Source organism: Mugil cephalus, chromosome 2, assembly GCF_022458985.1.
Source record: "Mugil cephalus isolate CIBA_MC_2020 chromosome 2, CIBA_Mcephalus_1.1, whole genome shotgun sequence".
Lineage (NCBI taxonomy): Eukaryota > Metazoa > Chordata > Actinopteri > Mugiliformes > Mugilidae > Mugil > Mugil cephalus.
In genome coordinates, this window is record NC_061771.1 from 1,341,228 (window position 1) to 1,361,778 (window position 20,551).

Below are 20,551 nucleotides of genomic sequence, written 5' to 3' on the forward strand. Positions count from 1 at the left end.
TCAATATACAAAGTCACCACACATTTTACATTTCTGCGCCACAGACATGTGAACAGCTCTTTGGGAAACATGAGGTTTAGTCCCCCACACATGTATCGACAGTTATGGATTACACAAATTCCATTATAATTTAAACAATATGTAACCTACATTATGAATTCCATTTAAAAATAAATCAGACTCACTGAGTGCCTTTTTGTTTTGTTTGTTTTTTACAAGCTCTCGGTTAAATTTTCTGCTTAACCACTTTATCTTTAAATAAACTAACAACTGGGCTAGGGGAAAAAGCTGCGACTGGCAGAACTGTGCCCCCTGAATGAGCCCCTGCACTGAACTGAACAGCCCAGAATATCAGTCATATTTAACCATCTTCTTAATTGTCATGTATCAAAGCACTGTTTCATTAATATTTTGAGTCTTAATCTGTTAATACATTAGGAATAGACATCAATCAATCCACTTAAACTACTAAAATGTTTGATAAAGCATGAAGAAATCTGCTGAAGAATGTTTATTTTGTTCAAAACACTAAATAAGTGGATTTCTGTTTGAAGGGATGTCTGACTTAGATTTGTCAGACATCCCTTCAAACAGAAATCCACTTGAGCTGCTGAAACCTTAAACTGTATCAATCAAAAATAAAAATCACAATCATGTGTAAAAGAACAACATTTGACATGAGGTAAAACCTTAATGGAAATTAGGTCCATACAGCATTGTGGCATTTAAACATACAACACAACAGCATTAGCAGCACCCAAGAACAATACAGCTTATCTTACTAAAATGCAGCTTGTGGCACCCTGAAAAAAAGGGCTCCTCACCTCTCCAACCGCCATGTAATCCCTGAGAGATGGCTGTCCAGTCTCAGTCAGTTGGGTCCTTGCACAAGTATGTCTTTGGCAGTTTTTTTTATGAATCGAGGCATAAAGACATTACTGTTTAGATTATAATATAGCACCATAACTTTAGGTAAAACAGTATGGCATAAGGAAATCTGCTTAGAATCTACATAACAGTGTAAGTCAGCTTAATTTGAACAGATTTTTTAATTAAACTTATAACTGCGCTTACCTTAGAGATTAATTTCAGTTCCACATCCAAGTCACTGTTCATGGCTGCTTCATTCTACAATGGTGGGCCAGATCTTTTACAGTACAGGTTTGAGGTTACTCAAGGATCGTAGCATTGTGTTTGATGGCTGAAATGTGATCACATCTGTGATCAGTCTGATATTTGGTTTTGTTTTGATTAGGTTCACTTTAGAAAAAAATGCGCTCATATGATGCGTCATAGTACCAGAGCATCCAAAGCAAACTTTCCAAGTTGAACATTGAACACCTTTTCCCCTCAAAGTCCTCCAAAGTAGAGAGATGGTGCCAGAATTCGTCTACATCCATTGCTTTATGTTTTCACCTAATGTGACAAGAGGGAAACACCTCCACTGGTCATTGATTTCTTGGAGACGGTCTGAATCCTACATGTTAATTAACTGAGGCAGTGGCTCCATGAGTGGAAGAAGAGAAGGATGCTCTGTGCGAGCCCTGGCACTGGTAGCAGTAGCAGGAGAGAGGCACATGATATGCAGCATGAGCAGATCATTAAAGTCAGCGCATTTCTTAATTTCTCTGCATGCAACACGGAGAAAATTTTTGACAGCGCATTCTTAATTCTGTCAGGGTGGCAGGAGGGCTGCTAGACTAGCTGCATCACTCATACGTATACATCATGTTGAATGGTATAACTTGAGTCATCACTGAGACTGATCTGACTCAGTGGAGTGTGTACAACATAGCCTCTTTTCATGAAGGTCTGCAAGAGGTTTCTGTAGGCTTCAGACATTTTGTTACTTAGCAAAATAATGACCACTTTTATACTCTGAAAGTACTGATTTAGGTCTGTAAACCTTGGCAGTACCCATTCCAAAAAAAAAATAAATAATGAAAAAAGGTTTCAGGGCATCCCCCTGATTGCATATGCATTTGACAACTTTTAATGACAGCCATTGAGATTGGGAGGGCTTGTGTATTTTGTGGGGTTCAACATGACAAAACTTTTGAAACTCACAAAGCTCTGCAATGTGCTTAACACTATTTTTATAAATAGCCCACGGAGGAGGGTGGTCTAGGCCTCCCTGTCTTTAGGCATTACTACTGGGCCTGTAATGCCATAGCGTGGGTTTTCTGGAATCAGTCCACGGCTGAGGGTGCAGAGGGGTATGGGTCCGGCCCTAGATGGGACGAGATTGAACTTAGTAATGCTGTATCACTTACTGGTGCCTCCTTGTCAGCCATATTATTTTCAAAACCTGACATTAAAATTAAATCGCTTTGCAATCATTTTTTTTCTGCAACTCGATTCAAATTTTAAAGCAAATCAAGGGAATTCTGAACCTCCCAGAAATGTCAATTCATGCTCCCATATGTCAGAACCCCTGTTTAAGCCAGGTTTGATGGATGCTGTCTTTAAGCACTGGTCTGATAAAGGTTTAACTACTATCAAGGACCTTTACATTGATAATCATTTTGCTTCTTCTGCTCAGCTCCAGGCAAAGTTCAGACTCCCTACTAATCAGTTCTTTCGTTATTTCCAAATTAGGAATTTTGTTAAACTATCCTTTTCTTGTCTAGATGCGACCCCTACACAACATGTCTTCTATGATATTATGATCAAATCTCCCACCTCCAAGCATTTGATCTCTTGGCTTGTTAACCTCTTCTCTATGGCAACTCCCTCTCCACATTAAAGAGGCATGGGCAAACGACATCGGCGAAGTAATCTCTGATGAATTATGGGAAAAAGGGTTATGTCAGGTTCAACAACCTAAAAAATTCATGAACATTGCACAAAGAAGAGAAAGACGAGAGTTACTTTTTACTTGCGAGGAGAACGGACAGAGATACGTTCAGTTACAATCTCCGACCTCTCTGAAGCGTACCTTGCCCTCTCTCTTTATTTCCTTAGGGTGGTCCCTGGTTACAATAGAAGTTGCAGCACTAATGGGGAGGGGGAGCACATAGCTGCAACTTCTCAAACTATACAAGCACTATCTTCTTGGCACATGTTTACTCGCTTCGACCTTGTCCTCGGCACGGTATGCTCCGTCTTAAGACGTTTGTCTGCGACGAGGACGCACTTCCTGCATTGCACTGATGGCTCTGGGATGACTCAGCAAAAATTGCAAAAATTTTACACTGAGGGCAGATATGAATCCATAACCAAATAAAACAATAAATAAATGAAGCAATGACAATTATTATTCTTAGATTAAAAGAGATCTCAATTCATGTTTTAATGTTTAGATTTTTATTATCAATATATATCAGTCAATAATTTATTTCTTTTTCTATCATTATTTCTACTGCAGCTTTGGTCCTCCATATATCTAGACTAGTGGTTTTCTTGAAATGATCGATAATGAAAAACACCAATAAGAAAACGAGTTTTACTTTACCTTAACCCTTCTTTCATCATCAGTGTACATTATTATGATGTTGCGTGCAGCCCAGACAAATGCAAGGCTGTTGAAATTTATGGCAAACTACTGTAGAATGATATCTGTAGTCTGCTGAAAGGTACAGCCTACGTATAAAATGACTTAACTGCTGAATTATGTCAGTCTCTTGGAGGAGATGGCTAATGCTAGCTACTGACAAAGAATATGAATAGTTAACAAAGGTTCAGGGTCACACAGCTGCACTGGAACCGTGATTTAATGTTTAATAAAACTGTACAAACCAGGGATTGTTTGTTCAAAATCCCAAATACCCAGAATCCCACTTTTATCTAAAACAAATGAAAAAGATTATCGTGACAAGCACGTCGCCATAATTCAAACTTTCAACGTCTGTCGTTTTCGTGAGACTCAAGAGAGACTCAAAAGTTTAATTCAGGAAAACACGAAGCTGGCAACTTCACACCAGTCGCTCATATCCTCGGTAAAACTCGCTGACTGTCGTCAGTGCGCAGCTGAAGCTGCTGACTCACGTTTACTCCCTTCGTCCTTTCCTCCGCTGTGCTGAGTCATGTTAACCTGGACTGAAGCCTCATGGTTTAACACGAGACCAGTGATTTGTGTCTGTCGCTGCGGGATCAGAAGCTCAGCGGTCTGCAGTGATAGACGACATATTTCTCTCGTGTGAAAATGTAAATACGAGTTTTTATATTTATTTTGTATTTATTTTGACAACAGTTAGTCAAGTGTATATCACAGAAAGAACACCGTTTCATGTTGTCCTTTAATATAATTGTAGAAGGCTCCACTGTCCAATTGTGTTTTAATTGCTCTGTTGTTCTTCTGAAGCTTCATAATTAAATGTGACTGTTTATAGACTTATCAGTGACAATGTAGCTGAACTCGTTGGGGTGTCAAATGAAAACTGCTGGTGTTTAGTCTTAACACTAACATACGATTGTGTCTCTGTACAATTAGTTGTTAGTCACTGTTTCAACACTTCCTCTCATTGTCCAGCTTCACAACTCACTTTGTCATGTTTAGGGTTGGCTCCTCCTCTTGCCTGCTTTGAAATGTGAAGCTGCACTGTCATGTTTAGTGCTCAGCCCCCTCCGTCTGGTTTTCCATGGCATTGCTGAAACTTCCTTACTCATGCTAACTTCTGTAGTCCCTCCCTCAGAACTTTTCCAAGCTGTGCCCAAAATTGCTGCATCAGGTTTACTCTCAGTCCCTCCCACTAGTTTTGCTGAAGTTGCCATATCATGTTTAACTGAGGTATTGTGACTTAGAGTTCCTGTTTTTATTGCACTGGTGGGGGGAGGAGACAGAACAGGACAGTATAAAACAGGGAGAAGGAGACTGCAGGCACACAGAATACAAACTGAGAGACATCCAGAGAAAGGACAGTGGGGATATACATAGAGCAAACAACCAGATCGAAAGGACTTCAACCTAACTGGTAAGCAAAACACATTTACTGCGCTTACAATTCCTAACCAATTACTGAAATTCTATGTCTATATAGTGCTGATGTAAAAATAACTTTGCCATTTTCAGGACCATAATGGACACAGAGAGGAAGACAACAGCAGAGCAAATGAATGACAGGTTAGATTGAGCTGCTGTGATTTCCCATATCCCTGAATCCTTTTTCTGAAGTCATTCACATCTCAAACAGGAACAGAATGCAACTGTTTTTTAATACTGAGTATGAATGCTTGTAATGAGCTTAAAAAAGTTATTATTGAATGTCTCTTAGGCTAGATTTAACTGATTCCATCTGCATTATTGCTGCAGCAATGAAATGTAGGTGTCTTGGTTCAATGTGTGACATTTATGAGCTGCATGTGGCAGCATCTGTAGGCACTGTTTTTTGGAGTCCCTGTAGTACATGTGTTAGAACTTCAACTCTTTACTCTTCTGTCAATTATGAGCTCAATGTTCACTGTTGTACCTAAGAAAGTACTGATTTTTAAGTAGTGATTTTCTTGCTCTCTCAGGGATCTGTCTGAACAGATCAAAAAAGTGACCAAGGATAGTCACGTCCGAGCAGAAAACACAGAAATGATGTTGAGCTTCCAAAGGGGACAAGTTACACTTCCACAATATAAGGTAATAAACAGCACAGCTCAAATATTTAAATAGGCCTATGTTTTTAATGTATGCCAGGGCCTTTAATAGCCTTTAGTCTGACACCACCATTCCTCCTCCTCCTTCTCTTCAGCTGCTCCTGTGTTCGCTCTACGAAATCTACCAGGCTTTGGAGGAAGAACTGGACAGAAACTCAGAACACCCCAGTGTTGCACCTATTTACTTCCCTGCTGAACTGGCCAGACTGGAGTCCATTGAGAAAGATCTGGAATATTTCTACGGTCAGTACTGGAGAGAGAAGATTGTTGTCCCTGCAGCCACTAAAAGATACTCCCACAGACTCAGACAGGTATGTTTCATTTGATCACATGTGTTTTACACGTACAGTATTTCCCTACTAGTAAATTAACACAGATCATCCCTGTGTGTTTTTCAGATTGGCAAAGAAAACCCTGAATTTCTGGTTGCACATGCGTACACTCGGTACCTAGGTGACCTGTCTGGAGGGCAGGTTCTTGGTCGTATTGCACAGAAGTCAATGGCGCTGAAAAGCAATGAGGGTCTATCTTTTTTTGCCTTTCCTGGTGTGTCCAGCCCCAACCTGTTCAAACAGCTCTATCGCAGCCGGATGAACAGCATAGAACTGACGGAGGAGGAGAGGAACGGTGTGCTAGAGGAGGCTGTTAGGGCCTTCGAGTTTAACATTCAGGTAAGGAAGAGAGAGAGAAGCTGAATTGAAAGATGTTTTGTATTTAATTACTTTATTTTGGCACAAGCAGCTGATGGGCATACCTTCCTTTGTTTTACAGGTGTTTGATGATTTACAAAAGATGCTGACTGTCAGTGAAAACATGCCACAGACGTGTTCAGCACCTTGCACGCTCCAGATCCCTGGATCAATCATCAACACATCCCCGCTGCTCAGGATGGTCCTGGGACTCTTTGTGGCTCTGGCTACTGTCAGTGTGGGAATCTATGTTATGTAAAGATAAAATCTTAGCTTTTTTACTCTAAGTTTTTAAAAAAGCAATTAAAAATGCTATCCTGATAATATTACAAAGATTTTAAGTGTCTTCAAATGACAAAATACCATGCAATATTTGTGTAAAGTATCTGAGAATCACATTTACATATACATAGTGACTAAAACTGTTATACAGTGAGCATTAAAATGTGCAATATATGTGTTTTAAGTATTGTAAATATGTGACCTTTTAAATACAACTTTTTAAGAAACACATTTGAGCATGTCTTCTCTTGCATTTAAGAAGGTTTATTAAAAGGAAGAACAGTGTCAAAAAACTCTTGCTGAATCTTAGGGAGCTTCAGACACTAATTGTAGAATTCCCTACCATTCAGCTCCAACACTCTCCTTACATAGACAAAAAGACACTGACACCAAACAGCTGATACTTTAACAGCTGGTACTTTAACACAAAACAAATGGTCAATAACCTTTAACCTATCACCTTTAGACCAACCCTGGAGGAGGAACATATACTACAAGCATAGTCTCTGTGATTTAGTATTATTGTATGCTGTTTTCTGTTGATAGGTATGACACTGCTATTAACAAGAGTCCAGGTGGTGGACTTTTCCACTAATGTTCTGGCACTCTATCATGAGCCCATTGTTCATTTGCCCTCGGCCCTAAGAGGCTTGGATTCTGTTTGTATGAACTAATTTGTTGGTACAACATGCCTATTTTAGCCTTCATCTGGCTAACACAGCAGGAATAAGGCAAATGCACATCTCAGTCCATTTTTACCCACTGCACAGGACGACAGATTTAAATGATTGCTTAAAATGTTTAAAAATCTTCTTATCATTGTTTACTGTGGTCAATTCCATGTCCATAATCACTTAATCAGTCAGTCACTGGAAATAAATTGTCCTTGTAGATCATATAACTTTATAATAAATATTTAAAATGTCTTTCTCTTTGGATGGGAACACAATGACATAATGTAGGTACAAATACTATGATTACTTATAATCATCCCCTTTTTGGTTTAAACACACATAAAAGATAAAGGAAGCATTACACATATAAGATTTGGTACCCACTTTTATTATGGTTAATGAGAAGAAGATCTGTGCACCAACATCACACATAAATTAAAAGGGAACATGACTGTTGTTCATAGCAACCAGAGCAAATTTCTGGCATCACCCTTGATGGTTTAATGTCGACATAAATCACCACATGCTGGTATCTGTCTACTCCTAGAGGACAACTAAAGATGAACAAAAGTAAAGTCAGAAATGATTGTACTTCACAGGAGTTGGCTTACCTCGACCTTAAAAGGCACAGTTAGTGCACAGTAAATCAGAGATATCCTCTTATTGTCACTTACATAGTCCAAATCTTTAAGAGATGAAAATAGGCTTTACATTCAAGATACATTCCTTTCTACTGCTGTAGCTTCTCTTTTGACATTGACTTGTTTGTGCTATACAGTAGTACCAGAGAGTACAACACTAAGAAATAAATCTAAAGCATTTTGTCTTAGCAGACCCATGAGCTTTGGAAATGCATTACTTGCTCAAAGAAGACCCTTGACACAAAATACAATCCAACAGCTTCAAACTAGAAAAGAGATGCAACTACAATTGAATTCATTCACATGTAATCATGACATGCAAATCTGTACCCACTATATCCTCAAAACACCCACAAAATCTACACGCTACAAAGTTTTGTGTGAAGGTTATCCCCAAATGTGTTTTAAGGGAAATTGCAGGCATTCTTTATCTTTGTAAATGTTACTGGCAGTATACCATGACAATGACACTCTAAGGACTGATTTTCAAACATAAAACAGAGCATATATCCAAGGCACAGCAAAGAAGAGGGTACATATTGTGGAAAGGCAAAAACTGATTCACATTTATAAAAGCAGCTTCAAAGTAAAACTAGGTACAAAAACAAATTAATCTTCAAAATAGGGTAAGAAACTGAACAGTTGCCATTTTATCTGATTCAGATTGTGAATGGTCACAGTATAACTTTGTTCATACAAATGTATGTTATTCTTTTCTGTCTTAATAATTGCATTTCAGGAGGAAGGTCTGTGTTTCTGTGACATTCCAGTTCATGGATTCATTTCAACAACACAGTAACTTCATTGCCTTTTTTCAGCAGAAATTCTGACAAAGACTGAATTCCCCACATTGTCTCCACTTACGTAACATACTGCACATTAGGGAAGTAAACCACACAGATTACCATAAAAATCTGTCATACAATCACTTGACATTAATTTGCTGTAATATTATGCTACTTATACAGCTTCTTCACTGTTCTTTTGCAAAAGGCAAAGAATTTCCAAACCCAAATATTTTACCGATGGACACAATGTACTGTAGGGCCCAGTTTTTGAACTCTGTCTGCAAACACCCTGCAAATATCTGCATAATGTAACATCACATTGGTTACCTAGCAGTTTTGGCTAAAAAGGTGCAGTTATGTTTAGGCACTAGAAGCCACCAGAGGCTGCTCAGATGGTTTCGTATGTAGACAGCAGGGCTGCGTCTACTGGCTCCATGCAGGAAGGACAGGTGAAGGAGCGCATCAGCCAGGGGTCAATGCAATCCATGTGGTAGATGTGAAGGCAAGGCAAGAACCGAATGGGATCACCATACTCAAAATCTAGCATGCAGATCACACACCTGTAGGGGAAAGAAACTGATTTTCAAACACGTGTAGACCATGACAACTTTGTTTTTTGGTTTATGGAACCATTAATTTTTTGCAGAACACTTGTGAATGTAGAGAGAGCTATAACTGACCTAGTGAAGAATCACAAAATAGGACTAAACAAAAGTATCACTTTAAAAACTAAATCTTCATGATTCACCATTGGGCCATAATTTCAGACTCACTCTTTAACTTTCTTGTCAGAGGGGTCAGAGCCCGGGTCAAAGATGCCTCTGGGAAGGTGCTGGATGAGTCCAATGCGCTGGGCGATGCGGATCTGCTCTTCTTCAGTGAGCTGGCTGGCAAGACGACTCTCACCTGGGTTGGGATGGTACACTGGCACTGGCTGGGTGTGCTCCTGAAAAAAGGAACAGAAAAACAATTGTGCCATCTATGAAGCAAGCCCTGGTGAAAGAGTGATTTACTGAAGTCTAAAGGCACTACAGAAGATACCACTATGTTTGCATTTGTTATGTATTTAAGATATATGGCACAACAAATAGTACTACATGCTTAACTATTTGAGAGAAAAGTTTAATCTTTTAGAATATAATGTAACTACATTATAGCATTTGGTATGCCCATCTTTTTGCTTTAACAGTTCGGCCCTAAAGCTGGCATGGACTGCATGGTTTGTGCAACATGTGATAACATGTGCTCCCAGCATGGTCTGCCAACGTTCCAGAGTTTCTTGTGGTATCAGGAATACTTTACCTTATCAGTCTTAAAGTGTCCCATAAAGGTTAAATGAGGTTGTAGTCAAGACAGTCAGCACTCCTTTATCTTATTTGGTCTTCAAGAGGTTTTTGCAAGGCTGTGTGTTTTATATAACACAGTGCAGCGTTGGACTGAGCAGGCAACATTGTCTTTGACTGCTGAAGACACTGTGTGGGAGATGTTGATGCGTACAAGTCCTCTATGCCAGAATATGTCAACTTTTGCATAGACAACGTAACCACCAGTAGACAGGTTAAAACATTTGCTAACAACAAGCTCTGGTTCAACTCCATGGTCAGAGATCTGCTACTGGCCAGGGAAGGAGACAGGGAAGCCTATAGGAAGGCTAGAGTGGACCTGAACAGAGACATCAAGCCTGCAAAGTTAAAATACAAAGAGGAAACAATCTCCGCTCAACGTGGCAAGGCATCCAGAATATTACAGATTACAAGGAGCACCACAAAACCCCCTCCCCTGTGGACACCTCTGTGCTTGACCAACAACATCATCATTGATTTTAGGAGGTTGAGGACAGTGTAGCACACAAGTCACAGAGAGGTGGTGGAGCAGGTCACAGACTTCAAGTTCCTCAGTCTGCACATCTCAGAGGACACGGGCTGGACAGTGAACACTATCAACATTATTAAAAAGGTACACAATGATCTCTTTTTTCTGAGGATGCTGAGGAAGAACAAACTCCCTCCACCTCTTCTGAAGAACTTTTGCAGTTGCACCATAGAGAGTGTGCTAACCCATGGTTGTACGGTGTGGTATGCTAGCTGCACCGCAGCAGAGAAAAGACAGCTGCAACAGGTCATCAAGACGACCGACTGGGTCGTAGACTCCCCACGTCCACATCTGGACAAGATCTACTCGAGCGGTCTCCAACGAGCCACAAAGATGTGTAGAGACCCCACTCACCCAGGACACTCTTTGATCAGCAGCCACCCGTCTGGTAGACACAGAGTCATGAGGGCCAGCACCAACAGACTTAAGCACAGCTTTTTCCTCATGGCTGTGAAAAGGCTGCTGAAGGAATGTTAATGCACTCCCTACTTGCAGACAGAGATGTTATGATCTATTTTATATTAATATATTTTTAATAGATTTATTACCTTTAAATGTCTGATATCAACCTGCTACTACAGATTGCTGCCAAACTAAATTTTGTTGTAACTTGTGTGCAATGACCATTAAATTTTTTCTTCTTCATTTTGTAGCTACCATGTGAATGCACATAGACAAAAATGCAATCCAGAGGCTGTGGCATGTTTCTGCAGGAGGTCTACAGGTGTCCTCACACTCTCTCTTCAATGGAAACTCAATGAAATCTGACCTTTTATACAAAAGTATTAACATGCTCCAAGCCACAAATCTTAAATTGGACTAGAAGCAGTGTAAAATCTAACTAGTTTCTTTACAATTCAAATGCCATTAATTGTGCCTTCAAATGTTTCTTAGCCCTCAAACTTCCCTAATTTAATGATTTATTCATAGCAACACTGCATTTCTGAGGATATTTATTAAACTGACCTTGCTTTCAATGCTTGTCCTTTTCACAACACTTTAAGAACTCCCTAGTAAAGCAAGTGCAGTGGACTGCCAGTAGATCTGAGGTTTACATTTTATTACAGTATATAGGGTTTATATAATAAATGCATTTTTAAATATCCTATGCCGTGAGTCCAACTTATAAAGTGACCCCCATTATAATTTAGACTTGGTAATGGCATGGAGAAATCACTGCGTCGACATACTCTTAAATCCTCGGACTATACTGGACTTGAGAGCCGGGCTGTTCACCTGGTAAGGCGGCGGGGGCTCTCCGGGTAGACTGCCCCCCTCGGACTCGTTCAGCAGCGACAAGTCATCCGCACCCTGTGAAAACAGACAGTTCCCCATTGAACTGAGACCACCATGAGAGAGTCCACTTCTCTCTAGGGGTGAAAAACAATTGGCAAGCTGCAACGAAAACTGCAGTGAACCACGCGGATTGACGTTAGTTAAGCTGGCTAGCTTTTAGCTGACACTTTGTTGACATCCCGCGAGGAGATTGACAGACAAGCGACAGCAGAAAAGACGTCACTCTCTCGGGGCGGAATAAATGCCCAATACTGAATTATTCGACGGCTGGTGGTACAACAACCAGTGACGCAAAATTTAATTATCAGTCAAAGCAGTGTTTTTGTTGCGTCCATCCGTATATATTGTTTACAAAAGAAGTCGGAAATATTGTCACCAGGAAGTTAGCCCAATATTTCATTTCCGCCTCTGGTGAGTATGCTCATTGGGAAAAAAAAATAAAATACAATTAGCAAACATTTTTGAATGTTAAATGTGTCTAAATCCCAGAGATACGCCAATGCAATTAAACAGATACTCCCAGGAACCTTTTTAACAAGAAAATGTTTTTGTTACTCTTAACTGTTTTTACTTTGAAGGATTGTACCGGATATCCGAGTCATCCCAAACAATCTACGGAGACTGGCGGTGTATGGTAGCAGCCAGGCTACCTTGAATCTGAATAAGGGAGTGTTATCCGCCGGAGAACTTGGCTGTCTTTCTGATTTGTCTCGTTTTGCTAAGGCTCAAAGGACAGAGGAATGGTAAGAAGAAGAGGTAGCGGATATCATTCTATTAACGCTGTCACGTTGGTACATTAAACAAACCTAACGGAATAATCGGTTGATAATGTTTGTACTTGGGGGGTTGAAATATAAAAGTTCATGCAGCGAAGGCAAACGGGCTTAAAATCACACATTATGGGTTTATGCAATGTTTTTCTGATATTAATAGAGGATATGCATTGACGTCACTGTAAAAGATGCTAACGCTAAGACCTTTACTGAGAAACAACGTTAGCCATACAATACTGCAGAGGTGTGGACTCGAGTTACATGACTTGGACTCGAGTCATGAATTTGATGACTTTAGACTCGACTAGACAAAATGTAAAGTGACTTCCAACTCGACTTGAACTTTAACATCAGTGACTTCACTTCGACTTGAGCCTTTTGACTTGACAAGACTTGCTACTTTCCCCAAAACCCAAAGATGAAAAAGAATGTAAAACGGAACGCTCTGTATCGTTCATTGTGTATATGTGTGCGGCTGTGTGTGTATGTGCTGTCGGCACAACATCCAATCAAATTAGATCCACGTTGTTTTGATCCGACAGCATCCATCCAGTCAAATTGCAGGACAATCAATGAAGATGAACTGTCAAACAACGCGCCGTTTCGGGAGAAAATGATACCAAAGATAGTTCCGTTCGGGTATAAAAAAACTATGAGTTGGTCAACAAAAAACGGATTGCAGTATGCAAAACATGCGGGTGGAAGATTACAGACGGAGACGCAACAACTTCGTTCGACATTTGAAGTTGCACAAAGAACGGTAAGTTTTGGTAACCTAACGTGTATTACCTAACCTTAAGTAACTTTTCTTTGCTGTGTAGTTAAATTGGTGAGGCCGTAAACTCACTGTTACATTGCAAACACGGTAATCTGTTGCGTCCACTGCTTAAGTGATTTTTTTTAAACCAGGGTTGTATGAGGTACATACATAACGTTAGTCAATGTATCATTCACAGTAGACAGCGGGTCAGCTGCAGCGCGTATTTTAGCCACCTACAAAAAGACAAACCTTACAAAATCAAGGTCAGTTAAAATGTACACTATATTAAGAATATGTGCACTGTTTTAGCTTGCTGTCAGGTGGACTTTTCCTACAGAAAAACTAAGTTAAACTGTTCGTTGTTCTCACTCTCCAGTAAACCAGAATCCATTGAAAAAAACAGCAAGTTTAACTCGCAACAAACGTGAGTTGTTGGTCTACGAGCTGCAAGGTAAAATTGCTGGTGGGCTGGAGACAGTGAATTAACAAGCGATGTAACTAGTTTCTTTATAGAATGGGCTGTCTTGACGGAAAGGTAAAGTGAAGAAAATATTCTTTATATGGCTTACACTTAAACTGATATTGATTTTTATTAAGTTTGCCTCTTTTAGGTGGCTTAAATACGTTTAGCTGCTGTCCCCATCCGCACAGCAAGTTAAAGGTAAATGTTGCTGAGTCTAATGTAACCTTTTCCCTCATAATCTGATCTAATTGACTGCAACAAGAATTAAGTATTTCAGTCTAACAGACTGCATCACCAACACAAATGGTAATAAGGACTCTTTTGTTTCTGCTATTGTTTTTTACGTGTTTTGCCAGAATTGATCCTGCAAGATGCTGCAGAGACTGAGCAACCTGTGCCTCTTGTTGATGAAGAAGAACAAGAGGACTTTAGAGAAGGAGGCTGTTTGCTGCATACCATAAGAGACAGAAGAAGGATGTTGGGACTACTCCAGCACTACTGCTAAGTCACTACCTTGACATAGCTGAAGGACAGAACGCCCTTTTGTTCTGGGCACTGAACATGAAGACTCTTCCTTCACTGTTCCAGGTGGCCATTAAAGTTTTGGCAGTGCCTGCTTTCATTGCAGAGTTTTTAGCCATAGTGGCATCATACTACGGCCCCATCATGCAGAAATGACTGACAGACTTTTGGCCCATTTGGTCTTTTGCAAATGCAATGCAGAATAGGGCCCTGACATATAAAAGGCCAAACCCCTATTCATTGTTATGTTCATGTATTTGTTATGTCTCTCACGTGTACACACACACACACACACACACACACACACACACACACAGACGATATCAAAGTACAGGGTAGGACAGAAACTGCTATGGAACTAGTTAAAATGCAATATGGCATGGAAATACAATGTTAGCACTTTTGTATAAATAATTACATTTACACTTGTTTTTTCAAATGTGTTTATTCTGTAAAGGAGTGGTTGAGGAATATTCTGCAAAATATGAGTTAAATGTTAAAAATTACTCGTTAATAGTGCAATTAGGAAGTGCAATGTCAGCACTGTTTTTTTTCCCCTGCAATTTCAGTTGCGCTTGTTTTAATAAATAAATACAGAAGCATACATGATCTGTGTAAATATATTGACTTTGGACTTGACTCGGGAATTGAGGGCAAAGACTTGAGGCTTATCACTTGCAAAGCAATGGCTTGGTCCCACCTCTGCAATACTATAACTTAGCGTCCGACTGAACGTTTAAAAGATGACGAAGAGTGATCACAAATATTACCTTTTTTGTTTTATTGTTGGAACTAGGGATGTCACGATTACAGTTTTCCTTAGAATCAACGTATTAACATACGTTGATTGATTTCACAACTCTATTCATATGTAAAATCACATGAACAGTCCTTGAAGGTCTTAAAGTCTCCTTTATTTCTATCTTTTGATGCCAACATGTAAATATATTACTAATTATATGACCCAATATTTGCATTTGTATATTTAAGTATGTATTTTTATAGGAGAAATCATGAATCCCCCAGTAGAAGCCATCAATTGTCATCTGTACCAGATATTTAAGTTGATTTTTAATCGCTTTAATCATTTGTCTAGTTTAAAATTAATTTAATTTATTTTAATTCATTTAAATTACAATGACATAAACAAATTAGTAAACCATGAAACGGACTAGAAGCACAAGTGTTCAAGCACTGGATCGAGCCGGAAGTACAAGCCCACCGTTTATGCAAATATGGGAGAAAGCAAAAGGAGGTAATGCTAAGGACCTTGACTACACGGTGTTTGTTTTTTTACAGGTCACTGCACAGACACTGACACTGAGACTGTACGACGACGACAAAAACAAACAAAACAAACAAAAAAAACGATCGACCACTCTGAAAGGCCACTGAAAGGCGACCCCGCGTCGTACTCGTACACAATTAATTGCAAATGACACGCTAACATTTAATTCCCTACTAATTCAATGCAACATTAGAATTTTTTTTTTTTTTTTTTTTTTTTTTTATACGTATTTTAAGTTTAGTGTGTATTTACCTTTATCTTGGCATACGAAGTCGGGTAGTTCTCCCGCAGGTGGTCAAACATATTAGATGTGTTTCCTCCTCCTTTCCAATTTTTATAACATGATTTACATGCTGGCAAGCCGTCCTCAAAAACGACGCCCTGGCTGTTTTTCCTGTATCCAAAATATTCCCAGACGGCTGATTTAACGCATTTGGTCGCGAGAATAACTCTACTGACATTTTCCCCATACGCATGCTTCTCATCCGCAACTTGCTGGGACCAAAACAAAGCAACACGTGGGTGTTGCATAACTTTGTTTTCGTTCCGTTTGAGTTGCCCTTATTTATGGTTCCGGCATAATATTTTCTGACTGTATTTAGGAAACTTCATGATCAATTAATCATAGCGCTTAATACCGCGATTAATTGTGAAATCGAGTAATCGTGACATCCCTAGTTGGAACCGAAATATTTACTGTCGGCTGTAACTACACTAAAACAACATGGATAAACTTATCTGATGGTCCTCCAGAATGTAACTTAAGATGTAACTTAGGTGTGGCTTCATCAAAAATACATCTGAAATTACTATTACCTGACACTAAATGAGAACCACAACACCAGGTTTCTGTGCTTGGATTCCAGTTGTTTCTTCGTAATGCAGCGATCCATTTTACTTGCCTTTTCTTTGACAGTCGGAGATATCTGTGAAAATATATGTCGGACTGCTTGTCAGATCTTTTGGCATAGTCAGTCGAACACCAGAAGCCTGTATTACGAAGCCAGCTCAATTTATCCGGCTTTACTCTAATTTATCCAGTTGAACTAATCCAGAACAGTGACGATCTGGATAAACGGTATCACGACGCTAGTTATCAACTCGCTAACTCATCCAGGTTTATCTTGTTGAGAATCGGTGAAAGCGCACGTATAAGGGCGGGTTCCAAGGCAGCAGACCAATCACAATCATGAGCGCTGATCCGTCAGCAAAAATGAGCAAAGACGGATTCTCCTCAAATATGAAGAAGAAAAATTAAATCTCACTCGAAATCTCGAAAAGTCAAACACTGCGGCTGCATTGAAGATACGCCATAAGGCACGGTAAAGGATTGCAGATTGCATAAATGCGTAAACTACACATCAGTGTCTTAATTAGTTTACATTTAACAAGCCACGAAACCCACTCACTGCGCTGCATAGATGAATCGCGAGTATGACAATTAGTGTCCAGATGTAACCCCTCTGGAGTAAAAAGAACTTGGAAGCAGATAAAAAAAAAAAACAAGCACAAAAACATCGTTTCATCTGGCTAAAATATCCTCTTCAGTTGGTTATCTCCTGGAAGATGCGTTCAAGCCGTAACGCTCTTCTCGCGATTTGGGCTCCAATCTCAATCGGGTCTTCAATGAAAGGGCACGTGATTCCTTCCCGAACAGCTGATTGGCCAGTGGGTGGAGCCTTTTATCGGATTCAGATAAACCCTGACAGTTATCCTGACCCGAAGCAGATTTGCCGTTTAGAGTAAGTTACCATGGTAAGGTAGCTCGATAAGAATGAATCCAGCTTCGTGATACCGGAAACCCAGGATTAACTATGAAGTTACTTCGCTAAACCGTGTGCTAATCCTGCGTCCTAATCCTAATCTCTTTGTTCAACTATCACATTTTGCCACTCAATGGCTGTAACCATGGAGATTTATATTAGCTGTGACGTCACGTGCATACCCTCTAAAAAAATAATAATAATGATAATAGTTTCCTCAATCCAAGGTTCAAAACAAAACAAACAACCATGAAACTAATAATAGAAAGTATGGGTCAATGTGCATCTGCCAATGAGTGTTCCTGTAGCACTGAGTCAGTGACTTGGCTGGAGCAGTCTACAAAAATAGCACATTGTTAAAGTCCCTTTAAAATCAAATGCAATGTTTAAGTCTACTTATTAAATTGGTCTTGCCCAGTACCAGTTGTTTTGTGGGGGTCCTAATTTTGCATCCAATCAAACAGTTTTATGGATTCTCATGTCCTTCCCTCCCCCAGGGTTTCTCTGGAGTGTTCCTCTATATGCATTCTTCTCTGTACTTGTATTCTTGTGGACTAGTGAAACATCAACAGTCACTACCCAAATGGTGTTCTTAGTAACTCTTGGGGTCTCCCAGAATGCATTTTGCATTTTTTGGTCAAGTACACGTTTGTTTCAGTTACTGTGTCTTTCCACCTGCACTTCAACAGCCCTTCGACAAAATACATATTTGAACACCCACATATATATACACATAAACACCCTGGATATAAACACATAGGTAATTTCCTTACATTCATAGCCAAGTGCACAAGAGAAGTAAAAGAGTTAAAATATAGTGAGTAACAAACACAGACAATATAAACAACATATCAATGAATACTTTTCCTTCCTATATCTAAAAGATGCCAGGACAGATCCCTTTTCCTCCACCGCCTCCTTCATTAAGTCAACACTGGACTTCTAAAAACAGTTCTCCACCGCGCCCTGGATATGCTGCAATTCCTTGGAATTCTAAAGAGAGCCCACCCATCCAGGAGACTGGAGGTTCTTCAGAGGCTCCGCATGACTCTCAGGTAAGTTTCTCTTCAGGCAGAACTATATTAGCGTCCACAGTTTCCAGCCTGGATAAGAATGGAAACTAGAAAATTCCTTCTGGAAAATTTTGAAAGGATCACTGGGAGCTACTGCCGGCGGTACCGTCTCTGTTAACGTAGGAGTTAGCACACTTTGCCTACATTTAGCACAGTTAGCGCAGTTAACACACATTTACCACTGTTAGCACACTTAACCCACATTTACCACAGTTACCACACTTAATCCACATTTAGCAAAGTTGGCCTACATTTAGCACACTTAGCCTACATTTAGCACAGTTAACCTACATTTGGCACACTTAGCCCACATTTAGCACGGCCAGCCTACATTTAGCACAGTTAGCACAGTTAACCCACAAAACTCGTGTCTACATTTTAAAGTTTACATGAAGTCTCTGGGTGAAAGTATGCTTGAGCAGTAGACCTTTGAAAAACTCTCTTTTTCGCTCCTTTTTTCACCCGTCACATTCATTTCAATGGAAAATCCTTCGCTAAAAATTAAAATTAGATGGAGTGAATCCACTTTATTTTTATCCCAACTATTTTCCCAGTGAAATACTCTGAAAATGCAGCCATGCAGAAATGATATCAGATACAATGGATATCAGAAACTTTTTGACACAAGGAATACCACACCTGTGTCATGTGTCTGTGCTCACCATAAAAAGACAAGGTTGCACAGATGCAGTGAAATTTCAGTCATTTTGTGTCATTTTATATGACTAATTTCCAGATTATTCTTTAAAGAAAAGAGGCTAAGGGATATCGCCTATTCAGTATGTTCAGATAAAATAATAAAGCAGTTTTAATGAAAACCTATGCATTGAATTAGATTTGGAAGAACCACACAACCTAAAGTTGCAGTCTTCTGGCAATAATTTGTCATCATAAAACTATACACAGTCATAATGTTAACATACAAGTTAACACATGGATATTAAAACCATGTATTGACGTACTAAACATCTAGAGATCTGTACTAGAAAAATACAAAGAGTAGTGTCTTTTTCTCAAAAATATGTAGGAACCCTGTATAACGATACAATCTCTTACATCCAGGGTGCATCAGATTCCTCATTGTTGTCAGAGCAAAATGGACTCCAGTCTCCACCATCACAAGGACAAGAAGACAATCTTTCTGACCATGGAGAGCCATGCCATCCACAACAGGAAACAGACCCTGCACCCAACAAGAGTTAATTAGAGTGTAGGTAGATATTATTTTTCATTTATCACATTAGTTTCCATTTACAATCGAAAACAAATATTTGTCTTTGGGAGGTGGTTAATTATTTTTCATTTCCAGCACTGGCCCTGTGTTGAAAGATTTCATTCAGATGGACAAGCCTGAAGAGGACCAACTGTCATGAAACATTTAACAACTAAGCAGTTGATATGTTAATATATTCACCACCACATTTTTGTGTATTAGCACACTAAATATCAAAAAACAAATGCAGTTCACCCTCATAAGAACAATTACAAACAAAGATGTGATCTAATCATAATAAATATGTTGGGGCCTTTCATGCATCTTCTCCCTGTGTCAGCATGGGTTCTCTCCAGGTACTCCCGGTACGCAACCTCCGCTCCTAAATTGGCCATCTCTGTCTCCCTGACTCTCACCCAGTGACAGTTGGGATACTGCAGAATTCCCATTTCATACAATGTTTTCTCCAGCTCATTTTGTGCCAACAGCCAGTCTCCTGATGGGATGATTTCTATGTATCTACTGAGTTTCTGTGTCTGTACAGACTGTACACTGTTACACACTTGTTGAACTTCTCTCTTCTTGCAAGAATAAAACTACACTGACAACTTTTGGTTTACTCTCAGCAGTTATTCAATAACAATTTCCATAACATATAGATATAAACAATATAAACATTTACCTGCCATAGGCGTATAGAAGCCAATAATGTAATAATGGCCGACAACGTAATAAGTCTGTCATTTTTAAAATGTAATAGTCCAATAACACAGTAAGTGGCCAGAGTTACCATCTGGCTCATGGACGGCAACAAGAAGGGAGGCCACACACAGACATCACAAACCAAAGTAACTTTATTTAACTCCAAAGC

General features: G+C 39.5%; 2 protein-coding genes and 1 long non-coding RNA gene across 8 annotated transcripts; 2 read left to right on the plus strand and 1 right to left on the minus strand.

Moving 5' to 3' along the window:
* Nucleotides 1-4,760: 4,760 nt before the first annotated feature.
* Nucleotides 4,761-6,783, plus strand: LOC125003482 (heme oxygenase-like). Its single transcript, XM_047577437.1, has 6 exons — nt 4,761-4,913; nt 5,012-5,062; nt 5,455-5,566; nt 5,679-5,894; nt 5,982-6,254; nt 6,355-6,783. The coding sequence occupies exons 2-6, from the start codon at nt 5,019-5,021 to the stop codon at nt 6,529-6,531; spliced, it is 822 nt and encodes a 273-aa protein (XP_047433393.1). The 5' UTR covers nt 4,761-4,913; nt 5,012-5,018; the 3' UTR covers nt 6,532-6,783.
* An 812-nt stretch (nt 6,784-7,595) lies between these two features.
* rnf11a (ring finger protein 11a) lies at nt 7,596-16,685 on the minus strand. 4 transcript variants are annotated; one of them, XM_047577438.1, is made up of 4 exons: nt 15,884-16,626; nt 11,766-11,840; nt 9,431-9,603; nt 7,596-9,217 (listed from the first exon to the last, which is right to left on the minus strand). In XM_047577438.1, exons 1-4 carry the CDS (start codon nt 16,160-16,162, stop codon nt 9,046-9,048), a joined length of 699 nt encoding a protein of 232 aa, XP_047433394.1. In that variant the 5' UTR covers nt 16,163-16,626; the 3' UTR covers nt 7,596-9,045. The 4 variants fall into 4 exon arrangements, with proteins under 4 accessions (XP_047433394.1, XP_047433395.1, XP_047433398.1 ...); XM_047577439.1 differs by lacking the exon at nt 15,884-16,626 and having other exon boundaries at nt 11,766-11,901; XM_047577442.1 differs by lacking the exons at nt 11,766-11,840; nt 15,884-16,626 and adding an exon at nt 9,960-11,426.
* On the plus strand, nt 12,089-20,288 carry LOC125003484. Of its 3 annotated transcripts, none has more exons than XR_007112216.1 (5): nt 12,089-12,236; nt 12,404-12,568; nt 18,279-18,449; nt 19,530-19,681; nt 19,777-20,288. It is a non-coding gene; the product is annotated as an uncharacterized LOC125003484 (long non-coding RNA). The 3 variants fall into 3 exon arrangements; XR_007112215.1 differs by having other exon boundaries at nt 19,530-19,677; XR_007112214.1 differs by having other exon boundaries at nt 19,530-20,288.
* The last annotated feature ends 263 nt before the right edge of the window (nt 20,289-20,551 follow it).